Source organism: Lampetra planeri, chromosome 48, assembly GCF_965212315.1.
Source record: "Lampetra planeri chromosome 48, kcLamPlan1.2.h2, whole genome shotgun sequence".
In the NCBI taxonomy this organism is placed as follows: Eukaryota; Metazoa; Chordata; class Hyperoartia; order Petromyzontiformes; family Petromyzontidae; genus Lampetra; species Lampetra planeri.
The window spans coordinates 3956315-3974283 of record NC_136154.1 but is presented as its reverse complement, the minus strand read 5'-3'; the positions used below and the strand labels follow the sequence as shown (position 1 = coordinate 3974283).

The following is a 17969-nucleotide window of genomic DNA, read 5'->3' as shown; positions in this document are numbered from 1 at the left end:
CATCTACAGAACGTAAAGAACCAGTGGCATCTACATCTACAGAACGTAAAGAACCAGTGGCATCTACATCTGCAGAACGTGAAGAACCAGTGGCATCACCATCTGCAGAACATGTAGAACCAGTGGCATCTACATCTGCAGAACGTGAAGAACCAGTGGCATCTACATCTGCAGAACATGTAGAACCAGTGGCATCTACATCTGCAGAACGTGAAAAACCAGTGACATCTACATCTGCAGAACATGAAGAACCAGTGGCATCTACATCAGCAGGACATGAAGAACCAGTGGAATCTACATCTGCAGGACATGAAGAACCAGTGGAATCTACATCTGCAGAACGTAAAGAACCAGTTACATCTACATCTGCAGAACATGAAGAACCGGTGGCATCTACATCTCGAGGAGATTTTACAACTTTTAAAACCATTCCCCCGTGTTTGGAATCGACAGTAGTAAAGTTAACTTGGGACCCCGTGGATACGAGAAGGCCCACTTGGTTGAGCTGCTATCATTTGCGAGGGCCAGGTCGCTTCTGAAAAAGAAGCTACATATCTTAGTGGGGCTTTACCTGGTAAGAAGAAAAAAGATAGTTTTATTTATATATATGTTTGTTAAAGTGACGTGTTTACCTTTCCTATACCTTGCGCTCCTATCGTGTTTGTGAGTATTTTTGTTGTTTGCTGTTATTGTGGCCACGTTCTGACCCCGTGGCCCCCCTCTACTGGACATCTGTGAGAAAAGTAGTTTTACAGCTCATCGAGGGGCATCTGAAGGCCGCATCTATGCAGGGGTGGAGTGCTCACGTGACACGCAGGCCTGTGCTCAGCACCTGGCTTCGTCTTAGCAACTCGCCACACAAAATGCTGACGATGCTGATGGTGATGATACTGATGATGGTGATGCTGGTGATGGTGATGATAATGACGCTGCTGATGATGCTGATGTGACTGATGATGGTGATGTGACTGATGATGGTGATACTGATGATGGTGATGCTGATGCTGGTGATGATACTGACACTGCTGATGATGCTGATGTAACTGATGATGATGATAATGATGATGGTGATGATACTAATGCTGCTGATGATGCTCTTGTGACTGATGATGGCGATTATACTGATGATGGTGATGATACTGATGATGGTGATGTTGATGATGGTGATGTTGATGATGGTGATGATACTGATGATGCTACTGATCATGGTGATCCTACTGATGATGGTGATGCTGATGTTAATGCTGATAATTGTGATGCTGAGCCTGCTGATGATACTGATGATGGCGATGCTAATGATACTGATGATAATGATAACAGTGATGATGGTGATGATGGTGACGCTGCTGATTTTTATCCCCCTGGCAGCTGCCCCACTGACCCTACGTGGAGGAGCTTCAGCAGCTTCCTGAAGAAGAATCAGTTCAGCTTCACGGCGTTCAACTTTATCGGCAACTTCCACCAGGTCCGTCCGCCCAGACACGGCCATTATGATCCATCCGAGACCAGGAGGTCAGACACACAGACCCAGGGCTCGAACTTAGCCGCTCAGAAGTTTTCCTTGATGGGGCCTTATTGAGCCACCCGAAAGAGAATGAGGCTACTTGAAAAGCGACAATGGTGTAGCCTGCCCATCCGGCCTGTCTCTCGCTCTCTCTCCTGCCCTAATCGTGCCAAGATAACAGGCCGGCTGATGGGAGAGCATTGGGGGGCGGGGGGTGTGGACATCCGATCGCGTTTGAGTTGTGTTGCCGGTTCCCCCTCTCCGCGTCGCGCGGCTGGGTTGAGATGGCCGGAGAGACTTCACGAAGTGGGAACACAAAGAGCGGCGGGGAGGGGGGGGAGAGCATGGGATGGAGAGTTGACTTTTAAAAGTTGCTCTTTCGGGGAGGAGGGGGGCATTGGAGTTTCTGCTAGTTGTAACGGGAGGATTTATCCACAAACTCTGGCTGTCCGCCTGATGATGGTTCCATAATATAGGATTTTTTGGGGGGTTAGATGGCATAAATATAACCGTGCCGTTAAACCCACCACCACCCGAAACAGCCAATTAGTAAGGTTTTGTCATGTAAACAAAACGCCAATTAGTTACTATTACAGCACTAGTGTATAGTAGTGTAGTGTGTAGTGTAGTATACTAGTACAGCACACCAGTGTGTTGGAGAGCAAATCCACATTTACAATCTGAGTACGACGGGGAGAGAGAGAAAGATGCAGACTCCAAATATACAGCAGCAGGCATTTTCAAGGGGTTGAACCCACGACCTCTTGTATACTAGGTAGAGGCCGACCGAAACTGAATTTCTGGTTTCGGCCGAAACTGAAACCAGACCGAAAGTAAAAAAAATACTTTCGCCCGAAACCAAAGCCGAAACCGAAAGTTTACGACACTTTCGACCGAGACCGAAACAGAAAGGTATATAACCGAAGTTACCGAATGCAAAGAAATGTAAAATATAGTAATAGTTTTTTACCCTTTCAACTGGTACAATAACTGACACCTTTATACAAGGGATCATGTTTGCAATAACCACAGCACAATCAGTCAAAATGCAAACAAAAATAAACAACTCTGATAATGATATGCACTGTCCTTAAAGTTGATTGGTCCACACCCGAGACAGCTTTTCTTAGAGCCTAGTCTCCATTGGTGTTGGACCAGATGACGCCAAAAGGCGTACAACTCAAAAACAGCGCACTATCAGAGTATTGATAGCTCGGGGTAAGCATTTACACTATGAGACCTCCTTTACCAGTGGCACAATATAGTAATAGGTTTTTACCCTTTCAACTGGTACAAAAACTGACACCTTTATACAGATATGAAATATGTCATGATGCAATGCTACTTTAATTAAAAATAAATCTAGAACTAATCATTCAGAGCCTGCAGTAAGAGTCGCTAAATATCAAATCTTTAGGTGTTACTTACTTAGTAATCATATCCAAACAAACAAATGTTGTAGTTAAGAAACAACAGTTTTTCCGCATTCAGCCAGACAGCCTGTTGTCTGTTGACCAGTCGTATATACATTAGCAAACTATGGTTGTGGCTGTAACCTCGCTCCCAAGCTGCTGACGTGTGTGTGTTTGCAACCTATCGCATAGGATTGCCTAGCGCCGACTGACCGGCCGATCGGCAGAGTGATAGACGTAGCACTAGCGTTATATTCTAAAAATAGATCTTCGGTTGACGAATGACGACTGAAAGTCAATATCATTTTCAGCCGAAACCAAAACCAGACCGAAAGTACAAAATTGACTTTCGGCCAAAACCAAAAGTAAACCGAAAGTAAAAAAAATACTTTCGGCCGAAACTGAAAGTATGCCGAAAGAGGCCATTTGCCAACTTTCGGTGCCGAAACCGAAACCGAATTTCGGTCGGCCTCTAATACCAGGCAAGGTAGTTTACATCTCGCCATTGGGAGAGAAAGACGCAGACTTTACATACACAACACGCATCGTCGGGGTCAGAATAAGTCCCATGACCTCCTTCATACCAGGCGAGGGAATTAACATCTCCTAGCCACAATGGGCATGCACGGTGGCTGAAAGATGTTATCTTGCTCGTCGGCGCTCACAGTGGCTAGGAGATGTTAACTCCCTCGTGGGCACCCATGGTGACTATGATATGTTAATTATCTCATAGGTGCCCACAGTGGCTAGGAGATGTTATCGAGGCGATTTAGAAATGTTTAGTTACATTTCTGTGTTTGTCTCTCCCTGGCCGGCAGGTGTTTGTCCACTGCGACGTGATCGTGTGCAAGGTGGGAGAGCCCAACACGCGGTGCCAGCAGGGCTGCCTGCCAGCCGGGGGGGGCTCGGCGAGGCGCAGGAGGAGCGCGGAGGAGGGCACAGTGCAGTCGGAAATTCACACCGTCTCACGGGGGCCGCTGGTCTACGGGGAATCGGCGGAGCGATCGACCGGAGGAGGTAACCCACCACCACCTTCCCCGCACAGACACACAACAAACTAAACTACAAGATGGGTTCGCGAGATGGAACGAGATGAGTGGATCGGATGTGTGTGTGTAAAATTAGGTGGTGGAGGGTGGTGGTGTAGTGGTTAGCGACCCGAGTTCGATTCCCACTCGCGGCCAACACCGGTGACGATCATCTGAACCGGTCCTGGGTCTCCGTTAGGTGGACTCAGCCTCAAATGAGTACCTGGTGCGGTATGTAAACATCGTCACTTGGGAGACAAAGGTGGCCAGGCACGCTGTTGGCCACCCACCCCCTCGTATGCCACAGTGCCGGCCTTCGTAGGTGCTGCTACTCGCTAACAGCACTCGCCCCAACAGTCTGTTAAGGCTACACGGGGGATGGATCTTTGTCTTTGGTGGTAGTGACGAAGCGTGGAATAAACGGAGATGGGAATGAGATGGTGGATTGACGGTGGGCGACCACGGGGAATTGGGGGGACAGGAAAGGTGGCGTTCGTGCGAGTCAGGGAGGACAACAAGGAGAGAAGGATGGGTTGGGCAAGAGAGAATAAATCTATAAACTACATAAGAGAGGGTTGTATCGGTTAGACCATGTCAATATGAATGTGTCGTTAAACCTGCCACCACCACCCGACAAAGCCAATTTAATCTGCGTTTGTCACGTAAACAAAACGTGGCCAATTCGTTACTAGTCCAACACTCACCGGTGGTGTGTTGGAGGGTAAACCCACTACTGCATCTACAATTCGAGTATTGGTCGCGAAAGCCTACTAGTTAAACAAAACTACAAACTATTTTGTAACCAGGTGTAAGGCGCCCACCACTGAGCTACGAAGTAGCTCTTTTTTCAGAAGCGACCTGGCTATCACAAATGACAGCAGCTCAGCCAAGTGGATTATCATCATCACGTGAAAATTTATAGCAACAGCCAAATAGTCTGAACGCCTGGTGACGTTGATTCTAAATGTGGAGGGGACAACCGGAGGACCCGGAGACATATCCACGCGACCACGGAGAGAGAGAGAGGCACGCAAACTCCAAATATACAGCAGACGTTAAGGTTGGAAACAAACCCACGACCTCCTGCATACCAAGTTCAAGTTCATTTATTAGGTATAGCCCTGTGAGCAATTTGGCTCTTGAATCGGGTGCAACCGCAACAAACAAACAACAAAACATGAACAAGAAAACATCTTAAAGTGAATATGTGACTAAGTGCAAACAGAACATTTAAGAAAAGACAGCAAAATATTGCAGAAAAAACACCGTACACCAACGCTGTGTGCAGAAATGCCAGTGGGATGCAAGTCAAACAACAACAACAACAACAACCACAAGACAACTTAGATTAAGGCCATCATTCTTACTCCATACTACAACAAACATGGCCAAACCAAAAAACTTTTCAAAATCACCAAAATAAAGCGAGGTGAGGTCGTTAACATCACAACAGAGCCGGCATGAAACCACCGCTAAAACCACAGCCTGCAACGTCTGTTGAGTTCCCATATCGTGGTGACTCGTTTATCGGCCTCCTATGTCCGTGGGCGCAGGGTCTCCCCAATGCTCTCCAGCGTTTAGCAGTTTTCATAAAAAATGTAATCTTACAAAATAAACGATCGGATAAATCGCCAAAAAACGAGGCATAACCGACGATTACTCTTTCGATTGAGAACAAACGCTCATGATCGACCGATCGATAATGACGACACTTTCCTGGCTCCCGCCCAGCAGAAGACTCGGCCCACTGAGTGGATAATAGCAGAGCCACAGCCAATCAACATCAATCAAACTGGGCCCATTGAGTGGATGATAACAGAGCCATAGCCAATCACTATCAATCAAACTCTGCCACCCACTGTTGTAAAGATATGGCAACTACTGTACTGTAGTGGCAATCACGTGGATTTCGGATTAACTGGAGAAACATATCTCTACGCTTTAAGCACCGTGTGACTTGGAGTACACATTTCCAAAAATAGCAACGTGTAACAGTTTTTTATTATTAATTTGGGCTTAAGGGTAAATCAATGGGTTATTAATTCACGTCAAAATCTTAGTGCGCGCACGGTTCATCTGTGAATCTGATAAACCGCGCCGCGTATACATCGAGAGTCTACTGCACTCCTAGCACTGAATTGTACCTTTAAGTCTTGCGCAAGCCATTTGATCGCAAAAGGGTTGCCCCAAAACGTGTGCCCAGTTTTGAAGAGTTACGTTCCTCACAGCAACCACAAATCGATGCGGAATTGTATTCCTTAGAAGGCGACTTTCTTAAACCAAGCCCCCCCCCCACCCCCCTGTACATAAATGATTATCCTCGACATAGAGGATTAACAACAGCTCATGTGGGCCCGTTCTATTCAAATAAATCAATGCATCTATTAAAATGTGAAAATCACGCAATTAAAATTAGTCTAAAACCAATCATTGACTTAAAGCTTCCGTGACTGTAAGAGTTCATATTCTTGGGTCTTTTGTAAAGTCACGTAGAACAAATCTTTTCACAAAAAACTACTATGTACACTTTTTTGTTCTATGTGACTTTACCAAAAGACCCAAAGAATATGAAGTGTACATTTTGAAACACTAATTTTCATCTCAAAATTAACAGGTTCATCTTTTAAGTTCTGTTTTAAAACGACGGAGTATCAGGCCTCATCTGACAAGGAAAGGGAATTCCACAGTACGGAGGGAGCTGCGTGAACAAAGGCACAGGCCCCAGATCTTCGCAGTCGCACCCTGCGGATGTTTACCGATTCCCCCTCATCGGTCGATCTCAGCAGTCGACAGGGGCAGTTCGGTCACGTGGGGCTTCATAGAGACCGAGCTGGACGTGTGCGCGAGAAAGCACTTTACAGCTCATCGGATTCCTCCTGCGGTATAACGTAAAGATTCTGAAATGCGCCGTTGCACTGGGCCTGGCCACGTGTCAGGCGTATCGGATCACCTTGACAATTGGGTTATCTCACGCCCCCCCCATCCGTCACAGATGGACAGACCAGAAGAAGGACGGAGAGAGCAAATGCATTCGCTCTTTCAACATCAGTGGGAGGAGCGGAGGAGCGTTGATAGGGAATGTCTGTTGTCAGGGCGGCGCTCACACCGGCTTCGGATTCGCACGGGCAAAACCGCGATGGGGCGACGTCGTGATGCCATGCCGCATTCCTTTCTCCCCCCACCTCTGCCCCACAGTGAACCTGAGTCAGCTGCTCACCCCACTGGCCGTGGTGTTTGCGGCTCTCTTCGTGGGCGGCTCCCTGATCCACCACCGCAGACGGCGAGGGCACAGCGGCGGGTACAGCCTCCTGCCGCCCGAAGTCTCCGAGTGACCCCGGGGTTCAAGGGGAGCGGTGGAGACGAGGCGAGAGAGGAAGGATGGATGGGAGGAGTTTGGTCACTGTTAGTCCATGAGCCCAGATAGTATAATATATCTTCCAACGTCGCGTAACATGATTGGTTCAACTTTATTTACATGGCTACACAACAGCCATGCACTAGAACTCTCGATTGTCCGCGCTAATGACTGGGAGGACGTTCCATGGATAATTAAAAATTGCTTATAATCCAAAAATATTAACATTTTCCGCCGACCTCTCTGCCAATACCCACTAAGACAATTAAGTTAGTTAATTTACCAAAACAAAACGTGTGGTAAAGAATCGACCCATCGATGATGCGCATGCTTAGTGATAACGACACTTCCCTGGTTCCCACCCAGCAGAAGACTCTTGTCACTGAGTTAATGATTGCAGAGCCACAGCCAATCAACATCAATCAAACTGCATCACCCACTGTCGTAACGATTTGGCAACTACTGTCCTGTCGAGGCAATCACATTTGATTTCGGATGAAACGGGAGCAAACATATTTGTTTGGTATCAACACCGCGTTATTTAGAATGAACATTTCCGAGAAGAACGTCGCATAACCGTTTTCGGATTATTAATTTGAGTTCAGGGAAAATTCAGGAGTTATCAATTCTGTCAAAATCTCAGTGTGCGCGCAGTTCATCGACAAATCGGCATAAACCGCATGTGGATCAATCGAGAGCCGACTGTAGTTTAAGTCAATGAGTTATCAAATAAATGACATAACGTTTAAACACTGAGGTAGCTTTCGCGACCAATATTATCCATAACAGAAGTTTATTTTTTGGGTTAGATCGTGTAAATATAAATGTGTGTGTCGTTAAACCCTCCGCCACCACCACCCGACACAGCCAGGTTAGCGCACTGCTCTATGAACCCCATGCTTCCCGCTCACGGCCAACAGCAGTGACGATTATCTGAACCGGTCCTGGGCCCTCCCCTAGGTCGACTCGGCCTCAAATTAGTACCTGGGTGCGGTGTGTAAAAATCATCGCCACACCGGGCAGAGACAAAAGCGGCCGGGCATGGTGCTGGCCACCCACCCCCTCATGTGCCGTTCCTGGCCTACATAGGTGCTCGCTAACAGCACTTGCCCCATCAGTATGTTGAAGGCTATATGGGAGATCTTTGTCTTTGTTCGTGCGTGACCAGTTTAGTGTTACTCTAGACACCAGGGGGCACAGATGTTTATTTGGCAGAACATATGGCAATGTAGGTTTTATGATTCAATTCATGTACCTTATTTGTGTCGGTAATTGGATTGTGTTTTTGTTAACTAATCAATAAAATTATCGTTTGTCGTTAAAAGTTTCGTGGCAGTCTATGTACTCCCCTTACCCCACAATATACCCACTGTTCGTAGGTACACTGAACTTCCCTCGCGCCGTAGGCAGCCAACCATGCAATTTGAATTATGGGACCCATTTGTTCGCAAAACGAGCAAAATGTTTGATTAGCGATCAGAGACTGACCGATCGATACGTGGCTCCGTGGCGGTCGGGAGGTGGGGGTGGGAGCGCACGTCGGCCTGCAGCTGTTTGCTGGCTCACTCCTCTTAAGAAAAAACATTAAGATAAAGTATTTTTTTTGCCAGGTAAGGGCCCAACTGAATTATTGTCAAAACGAGTGGAGAGAGAGAGATCTATGGAAGATCAGTGACAAACCAACATTTATAGAAGAGACGACCAGAAGTGACATCGGTAATGACTGAAGCCATCTATATATATAAACGCCTAGTCTTATATATAAACCTACTAGCAGAAGTACCCGGCGTTGCCCGGGTGAAAAATATATTTCTTAATAACCTTATATATATACACAGATGGGCTGCTACCCCCCCCCCCCCCCCAGCCACGATCTCCTCGGCCGCTGTGCAGTAATATGTACGGCCTATAGTGTGGTGGGGTGTCGAGGCCTAGTACCGTGCAGAGCCTCCGGCCTCGCCTAAATTGCCCATTCGGCTGAGGCTGGGTACTGGGGCCGTTACCCCCCCCCACCCGCGCTACAATAATACTGTCTAATCGCTATAATTTTATTATCTACCGACCCTATAATAGTAATTACACACATTGGGGTGGGGGGGGGGAGTGAAGAGGACGTGAAACTTTGATGAATTTACCTCAGAGTCGCGTGTTAATGCGTGCGCATATTTTTAACGGGAATTAAAAATGGCGTCCACCCCGCAGCGAAGTTGTTGCTACCCGTTGCCAGGGGCAACCGCCGTGGAAAACCAAACGGACCAATCGTGTCTCGCAAATCCCTGACATTTCGTCCAATGAAACTGCGTATGGTCCGGCAACACACAGAGAGACAGACAGATTTGCGATTTTATATATATAGATAGCTCTGTGATGAACGCTGCACTTCCCATCGCTTTCATGCAGGGGGCGCGTAGGTTTGAACGACGGAGGCGCACGGACAGACGTTCGATTACATTGGGATTGATCTGCAGAACGAGGCGATTCTGTGTTGATTCCCAGAATCGATTGCCAGAAACGACTTGGCCCCCACCGACACGACTTTGCCATTTGTTTAGCGACAATTTTCCATTCTCCCCGCATACGCTAACACAATCAACAGGTCGCAGGAACAGACGTTCAATAACGTTAGTAAGCGCACACCTTTATCTGTCTATGATGAACATGATGAACGCTTGTGATAGAGAGATAAGAGCGAGGAGAGGCGGCCCACTCTTCTCTCTATATTTTCCTTCATAATGTTCCTTAAAGATGTTTTCACTTCCAGTGACAAATTATGGACGAGGACGAAGATTCCCTCGTAAAAAAGTGTCGAAAGGCTAATGAACGAAAGCAAAGATGGTTGGCCAAGCAAAGTCAGGAGTTGCTCGAGAGAATTCGTCCAGCACATTGTCAATCTCAATAATGTTACATCAATCGACAAAAACTGCTGAGCAATCCCAGTCGCGGCGTGAAGCAGATGCCACAGCCCATCGACATCGAATCGCGGCTGAAACTCATGAACAATCGCAGTCGCGGCGTGCAGCGGTCATTCAGACTTAGCGCTTAGTTACAGAGCGTCAGAGACAAGCGTTCCGCAATGAAGCCATACATTTCGACGACACTCGAGTAGAGGCGCACAATTGCAGTCCAATGAACATCATTTGCCAGTTCTGCGGCTCGAGGAACTTCATCTCAGAACGCCCTGTTGATCGGAAATTCACTTCGTGCTGCCGTAAGGGCAAATTTAAGTTGCCAAAGCAAAAGGACATCAACGGAGTTGAGCTGGAATATCCTGAGTTTCTCCACGCATTGCTGACTGACCCAACTCTTCCGAATCACGTTCACTTCCGCGATCACATACGATCCTACAACAGCTCGGTCTCCTTCGCGTCGATGGGAGCGAAGATCGTCGATTTGCCAGGACGAGGTCCACGGCCAGACATATCACCACAAATCTCACCTGCAGACGCTTGACAATCAAGCACTGCAAATAGGCGCAGCTGTACGTGCTTGACAGCACGCAAGCAACGGAGATCCGTTAACAGCACACCGCGAATGCTCAGTGTCGTCAACCTATCCTGGACGAAATTGATCGCTTTTTCCGCCGGCACAACAGATTCGCCAACAGCTTCCAGTTGATGTGCTTTTGTGAGGGGGCGGCCACAGGCGCCCGCGAACAACTAGTGGTTTCATAAACACGTTCCTTCGGAGTAGGCACGTAGGAACTTGGTTAGACAGCGCATTTGTGCGATCCGTGTCACGTGGTGCTGAGCCCGTCCGAAGCGCTCTATGAAATACAAATCGAGGGCGTGGCTATGCACGACAGACAGACAAATAATCCCTGGTGGGCAGTGTGGAACTGTTGTTCCTACCTGTATAATAATAATGTCAACAACCTGCAACACGCACAGCAGTCGCTCACTCTCGTAGAGAGAAGACGACTCAAAGAGAGAGAGGACGACTCGGAGAGAGAAGGGGCGACTCAGAGAGAGAGAGATGGCGACTCAGAGAGAGGGGATGACTCGGAGAGAGGGGACGACTCAGAGGGGACGACTCGGATAGGGGATGACTCGGATACATGTGTGTGTCTCTCTCTACGTGTGTGTCTATGTGTCTCTCCCCCATGTATCTCTCTCTCTCTGTCTCTCTCTGTGTATGTGTCTCTTCGTGTCTGTGTTTGTCTCTCTCTCTTTATATGTCTCTCTCCGAGCTTGCATTCATTCACACCTGATGACGGTTGCTTGTGTTGCAATCGAAACGTCGTATTCTATTATTTATTTTATTTAAACGTGACTTTACCGCAAGAACAAAAGAGCAGTTAAATAGTTAAAATAGTTTTCACGGCAATTCACAAACTTTTATTTGCACCCAAAATTAGAAAATACATTATTTTCACCCCAGAAATGTATCAAATTCGATGTGCTGATTGAAGTGGGTGGCTTCCTTTCGATATTTTTTTTATTTTATTTAAGCAAGCCACCCACTTTTGTTCAGCACATCACATTTTATTCATTTCTGGTGTGAAAATAATGTATTTTCTACTTTTGGTTGAAAAAAAAGTGTGTGCTTTGAAAAACTATTTTATTAACTAATTTATTTGAGATATTACCTTGTCTGTTAATTGAATTTAATTGCTTAAGCTTGCAATTCGATCGTTTATGTTTTTTTCTAACCCTTTGGTAAGAATTTTATTAACACGTTTTCTTGCGTGAATAAATCATTTTTGAGGCACTAGTCTGTTTTGCAGTGGCGGCTCATTTCCACTAGATGGGGCTGTTGTGAGTGACCTCTGAAAAGATGGTGTTCTAATTAAGAAAAACCTCGTCGTGTTATTGGCCTTCCCGTGAAAGTTGCGTAACTATTTTATCTACCAACTGTAGGCATTTATAAACAACTAGCGGAAAGTACCTGGCGTTATATTTCAAAACTTCTCTTAAAAACATAACATATACATACACAAATACAAAAAAAAGAATCATGTATTTTAAAAGTAATTGTGTATGAATTTTTCGTGTTTAGGAGAATACAATATAAACTATAATACTAAATAAGCATTGGAACTGTGAACCGAAATGATGGGCCACATAATAAACCCGTGTAGTCTCCGTCTCTTCAATGGAAGATTAACAGTAATACATGAGCTCTCTCCTGAAGCTTTTTCGTTGCCAGCAGACCTCAACATTGACATTTAGCTCCCCAAAAGGGCCATACGCAAGAAGACAAACAGAACATTTTATTTAATTGTAGTTAATATTTATTTAGTGCCTTTAGCAAGGCACTTCCTAAAACACGGACGGTATATAAATGGGAATAGGAAAATAGAGGAAATGGGGAGAAGTGAGGTAGGGCAAGCAATGGCCGAAGCGAAAGAACAACAGCACGCAAACAACTGCTTGCAGCCAGATTGCCGACAGGACACTTGGTAGGCACAGAGGCAGGCAGGAGACTTGGGGATAGGGCGATGAGATGTGGGATGGTGAGGAAGCCGCACTGCATAATCTGGAGAATTGATTAATTTGCTAAGTTTTAGTTATATTAAATATATTATCAGCCGATTGTTGTGTTATAGTAAGCGATTATATTCCCATCATGTTCGGAAACACTTTAAAAACAAAAATGTAATGAAATTAACTATCACTGATTTAACCAGTGACATGATTTCTGTCATTTTTAAAGGACTTAACTTTGCCGTTGCCCCAAGCACATTTCCAGTACATGAGATAATTGCAGAGGTGGAATCAGCGGTAAGACATATTCCACATAACGAGGCAGAGAAGACTAGACACGAGGTTGCCAAAATAATTGAGAATATAAAAATACAAAAAAATGTATATTAGCTTTGGTGATGCAAAAGCCTGAAGAAAGCTTCGATTAAGTAAATAAATTCAAATTTTGGAAGCTGATTAAGGCCGCACTACTGTAGTGATGTCCCAATCAGATTATGATAATAAAATTAAAGATTTACTGGAGGAAGATACCTATATTAATATCCAACCAATACTTTAGAATGCAAGACTTCCGCAATCATTACAAATTCATTAATCTCTAAGACTGAGCAATCCCAAATTAAGCCACGGGCCTCAAAACCACCAATATTGCATGGACTACTAATTTATTTTCGTAAAATCGGTATCCAGTTACGACCCATAGTAAGTGCAATAGGCTCTGCCACATAAATTTGCTAAATATGTAACTAAATACAAACACATCAACTTACAAACACACATGGAGTTACACACAACAACAACCACCATTCGCCACGAAGTGGCGTTGACGTCACCACGACACTTGTGCCAGGCTATGTGCACCTTGAGGCCACGTGAAGTGTCGAACGCCCGCTGGCAGGAGGTCACGGGGCAGACCCAGATGCCACGGGTCGATTGACTGGGACGACTGGCTGATGCACCACCTGTGCCCCCTACTGTGCCAACTTGCTGTGCTTTAGCCACCTGGTGCTCCGCTCGTTGTTATGAGCATCGGTCTACCGCCATCCGTTGTTGTTGGAGAGTGACTGCCTCCAACTTCCCAGTAGCGTCTTTCACGAGCCTCCTCCACAGAGGCTGATCATGACACCGCTGGTACCAGTCATCGGCAAGTCCACTTTATAAAGAGGGGGGGCCACCAGGGCATCCTACCAATCCTGCGGAACCCGTCCAGTGGCCCAGACTGTTGTTATGATGTCATGTAGGGCACACACGCCACCCTCCCTCAGCATTTCGCTTGGGAGATCATCTCTGCCCGGTGCCTTTCCAGGTCTCAGACTCTGGAACACCTTCTGTACTTCCTAAACAGATGGCACCTCAGCCAGCCACTCACAGGGGGTGACTGCTTCCAATATTTGAAGCACCGCAGCCTCGGCAGAGTCATCCCCACTTTGTCCCACGTTGTTATCCAGGCTGAGGGATGTCCCATCCCCCAGGACCTCACAGAAATGCTCAGCAAATCTGCAAACCTGTTCCTGGAGGTCGGAGATTGGATCACCGTTCTTTCACCCCTAATGATGGTAATAGGTGTGGCGCTGCAGGTTACTTTTCTGATGGAATTAAAGAGTAATTTGTGATCGCAGGCCATTGAGGCAGACTCCATCTCCTCAGCAACCCGCGACCACCACCCATTCTTGCAGCGCCTCACAGCTCTCCGAACCTCAGATTGAAGGCTACGGAAAGCCTCCTCATTCTCCAACGTGGGATGCTGTAGCCAATGAGAGTGGTCTTGTCGCTTTTTCTCAGCCAGCTTGAACACATCCTCTGTCAGCCAGGGTGGGTTCCTGGGGAGGTCCGGACCGTGAACCCAAAGCAGCCATTTCAGCTGCATGATCCACAGTCCTAAACCTCGCTCATTTCCCCTCGACATCAGGAGGAGTTCGGGACGATGTCAACACCAGCCGCAAACGATGATTACATTCTCGCTTGCAACTTTCATCAGCTAGCTGAGACCATGCCACTAAGGGTTTGAATGTGGTCCTGGGTGTACACCCACCACTAGAGTGGAAGCATGGCAGGCGCATCTTACAGATGACAAGTCGATGGTCAGTGGGCAGATCAGCTCCACTGTTCTGTCACTATGTAGTCCAGCAGATGTTCTTGCTTGGACCCGGCATGCATCCATGATTTTGTTGGATGCGCCGATGCCGGAACAGCGTGTTGGTAATTACAAGCCCATGGGTTGCACAAAAATCTAGCAGCCTCCTGCCGTTATTATTGAGCTGATCTGGCCCATACGTTCCAATCACTCCAGACCAGGTGCCAGCATCATGACCAACTCGGGCATTGAAGTCACCCAACAAGATGACTCTATCCCGAGGGGCCACTTTAGCTAGCACCTGTGACAGGAGGTCATAGAAGGCATCTGACTCATCGACCTTGCCTGCATCCCTCCTCGGGTGTTCATCTTCAGTGGGGAAATAAGCAACCACGACCACCACTCCTCGCCTCTGGTTGATGGGAAGGCGAGCCCAAAGTAGCCTGGGGCTTACAGCTTCCCACACCTCACCGCCATGCTCCGATGCTCCCTTGATTATTTTGTATAAAATAAGAGCCACTCCCTGTTGTTTGGTAGTCTCCTGCCCCGAGAAGAGGACTGTCCACTCCTCATGGTGGCAGAAGCCATAGCCGGTCCTCCGGACCTCCTGAAAACCACAGAGATCCAGGCAGTACCAGTCCAGCTCCCAACAGAGTGGCAGCTTCTCCTCCGCAGTGAGCGTTTGAACATTCCACGTGGCTACACATAGTGGTTTTTTGTTGTTTCTGGAGGAGCCCCGAGGGTAAGGATTCAGTCTCCTGGCTCCGTCAAATGGCGTTTTGCCAAGAGACGTCATAGACGCCTGTCCCCCTGGGGCCTCTGGCACAAGCTTATTAATGACATTTTTCCTTCGTGATTTAGTGGTAATTAATTGAAGGTGGAGGGGTTACCAGCCCCTCGCACCCATCCAGAGCCCCCATTTGGCCACTGTGGTGGTCACAAACGCCATGAGGGGAAAGTCCAATCGGAATTGGCCCTCCCCCCACAGCACTGCCCACGACAGCGTTGCCCGTCCGGCACCACGAGGAGGTAGGGGGTTGTTGTTGCCATATACACCCGTCCTTGGATGGGGAAAAAAGCTAGTTATTAAGTAATACACAACACATATTGCAATTCCTTACAGGTGAGTCACATACTAAGTGGCTGATTACTGATCTATAATATAATTACATACACCCCCACCCACACCTCCTCCTCTCATCACGTGCTCCCCCAATAATCCGATCGAAATCCCTAATTGCGATCGGATCATTGGGGTTTATTCTAAATAAATCGGCATTTGGCGACCCCCACTGCCACTGTGTATCATATTATTTCGTGTCAGGGACTCTATGAGATGATAAGAAAATAGTCTGAGTCCATTATTGGCAATAAATAACGGCAAAGCAGTTATAAGTGACTCACAGATTTGTGCGCAGTTGCGTATATGTAATGTAGTAACTCCACGGGAGACGACTTCACGGGTAACACACTCTTTATTTTATCAAACTTGGTTACAGGTGACTAACACCTACTTTGTATCTCGGGTGACAAACACCCACTTAGCTACTTGGCGACTAACGCCCACTGAGCTACTCGGATGACCAACATCCACTTAGTACTCGGGTGACAAACACCCACTTAGCTACTTGGCGACTAACGCCCACTGAGTTACTCGGATGACCAACATCCACTTAGTACTCGGGTGACAAACACCCACTTAGCTACTTGGCGACTAACGCCCACTGAGCTACTCGGATGGCCAACATCCTCTTAGCTACTTGGCGACTAACGCCACTGGCTACTCGGATGACCAACATCCACTTAGTACTCGGGTGACAAACACCCACTTAGCTACTTGGCGACTAACGCCCACTGAGCTACTCGGATGACCAACATCCACTTAGCTACTCGGCGACTAACGCCACTGAGCTACTCGGATGACCAACATCCACTTAGCTACTCGGCGACTAACGCCACTGAGCTACTCGGCTTCACTAGGTCTTCAGCTCCGTCTTCGGGTCTTCAACTGGGTAACTCTCCCCGAGTGCTCTCGCGCGTCCCCCTTTATACCCCACCTGCGGACGTCGCTGCGAGCACCCACTTATTCGACCAATCGCCGGGTGCTGGCTACGATCCTCTTTTCCCACATCTCATCGTGCCTCACCACTCACTCCGCGCCGCCTCGTCATCTGTCACTCCCGGCGCGCGCGTCCACACCACGCCCACAGCGCGTGCCCAACCCCGCACCCCGCGCCGCCCCGTGATCCATCACTGTCACAGTCGGCGCACGTCAATACCACCACTACATCACCCCCTACCACATAGCTCGCAGCCGCCCCGGCTGCTACAAAAATTACAAACCCTCCCTGTGTGCCCCGTAACACAACACAACAACAAGAACAACAACTAAGCTAACAACGCAACACGACGCGAACACCACCATCCGCAACCCTCAACCAATGCCACCGCGACAACAGAACAATATATACAAACCGGCGAGTGACAATAGCAATGTGTATACAAAAAAAAATAAATGGAAATTTTTTTTTTTTTTTCTTTCGACTCGTGCAGTGTCCCCTTTTCTTCCGAGCGTCCCTACAACGGGACATTATCCCGGCAGAGGGGAACACCGGGCGAGCTCGGTGTAGAGCACAAAAAAAAAACCCGTCCTCATGAAAATTGTTGAGACCTAGCCCGAGTCCGCCTTGCCGGTCCGTCGTACGGCGCCAGACGCGGTTGAACGTCCGGTGGTTCAGGAAGACATCGGCCAGGCATCGAGGACTCGTGCGTGCCCCGGGGTTCAGGCTCTCGATGGTCAGCAGCCGTCAAGCCCGAGGCACCGGGTTTTGTTGGGATGACTTGTGGCCCTGGTCGTCGTCCCGACGTGGTCCTGCGGTGCGCGGACGCGGGGCCCGGCACCCGGCTGCGACGTGACCCCGAAGGCCGCAGTTGTAGCAGACGACGGACGTCGTAGGTTTCGGTTGCTCCAGCTTGCGGGGCGAACGTGTGGGCGAACGACCTCCCGTTCTCCACTCCCCCGGACACGGTGCAGCGAAGGCCCGCTCCTGCACCGCAGCTGGCTGAGGTTCGGCGATCGTGGCGGCCAGTGCCGCATTCCCCGGCCATTTGCAGACGACCCCCGGCTTGCGTTTGAGGACCTCGTACGCGTGAATGCTCGTGGCGATCGCCAG

At 47.9% G+C, this 17969-nt stretch overlaps 1 protein-coding gene across 1 annotated transcript in view; it reads left to right on the top strand.

The window, feature by feature from the left end:
- The window catches only part of LOC144733872 (IgGFc-binding protein-like), a 59372-nt gene extending 50749 nt beyond the window's left edge, over positions 1-8623 (top strand). Inside the window, exons 33-35 of the mRNA XM_078615879.1 lie at positions 1369-1465; positions 3735-3933; positions 7140-8623. Coding sequence (XP_078472005.1) covers positions 1369-1465; positions 3735-3933; positions 7140-7276 — 433 coding nt within the window. The 3' untranslated portion in view covers positions 7277-8623. The remainder of the gene's footprint in view (positions 1-1368; positions 1466-3734; positions 3934-7139) is intronic.
- Positions 8624-17969: the final 9346 nt, after the last annotated feature.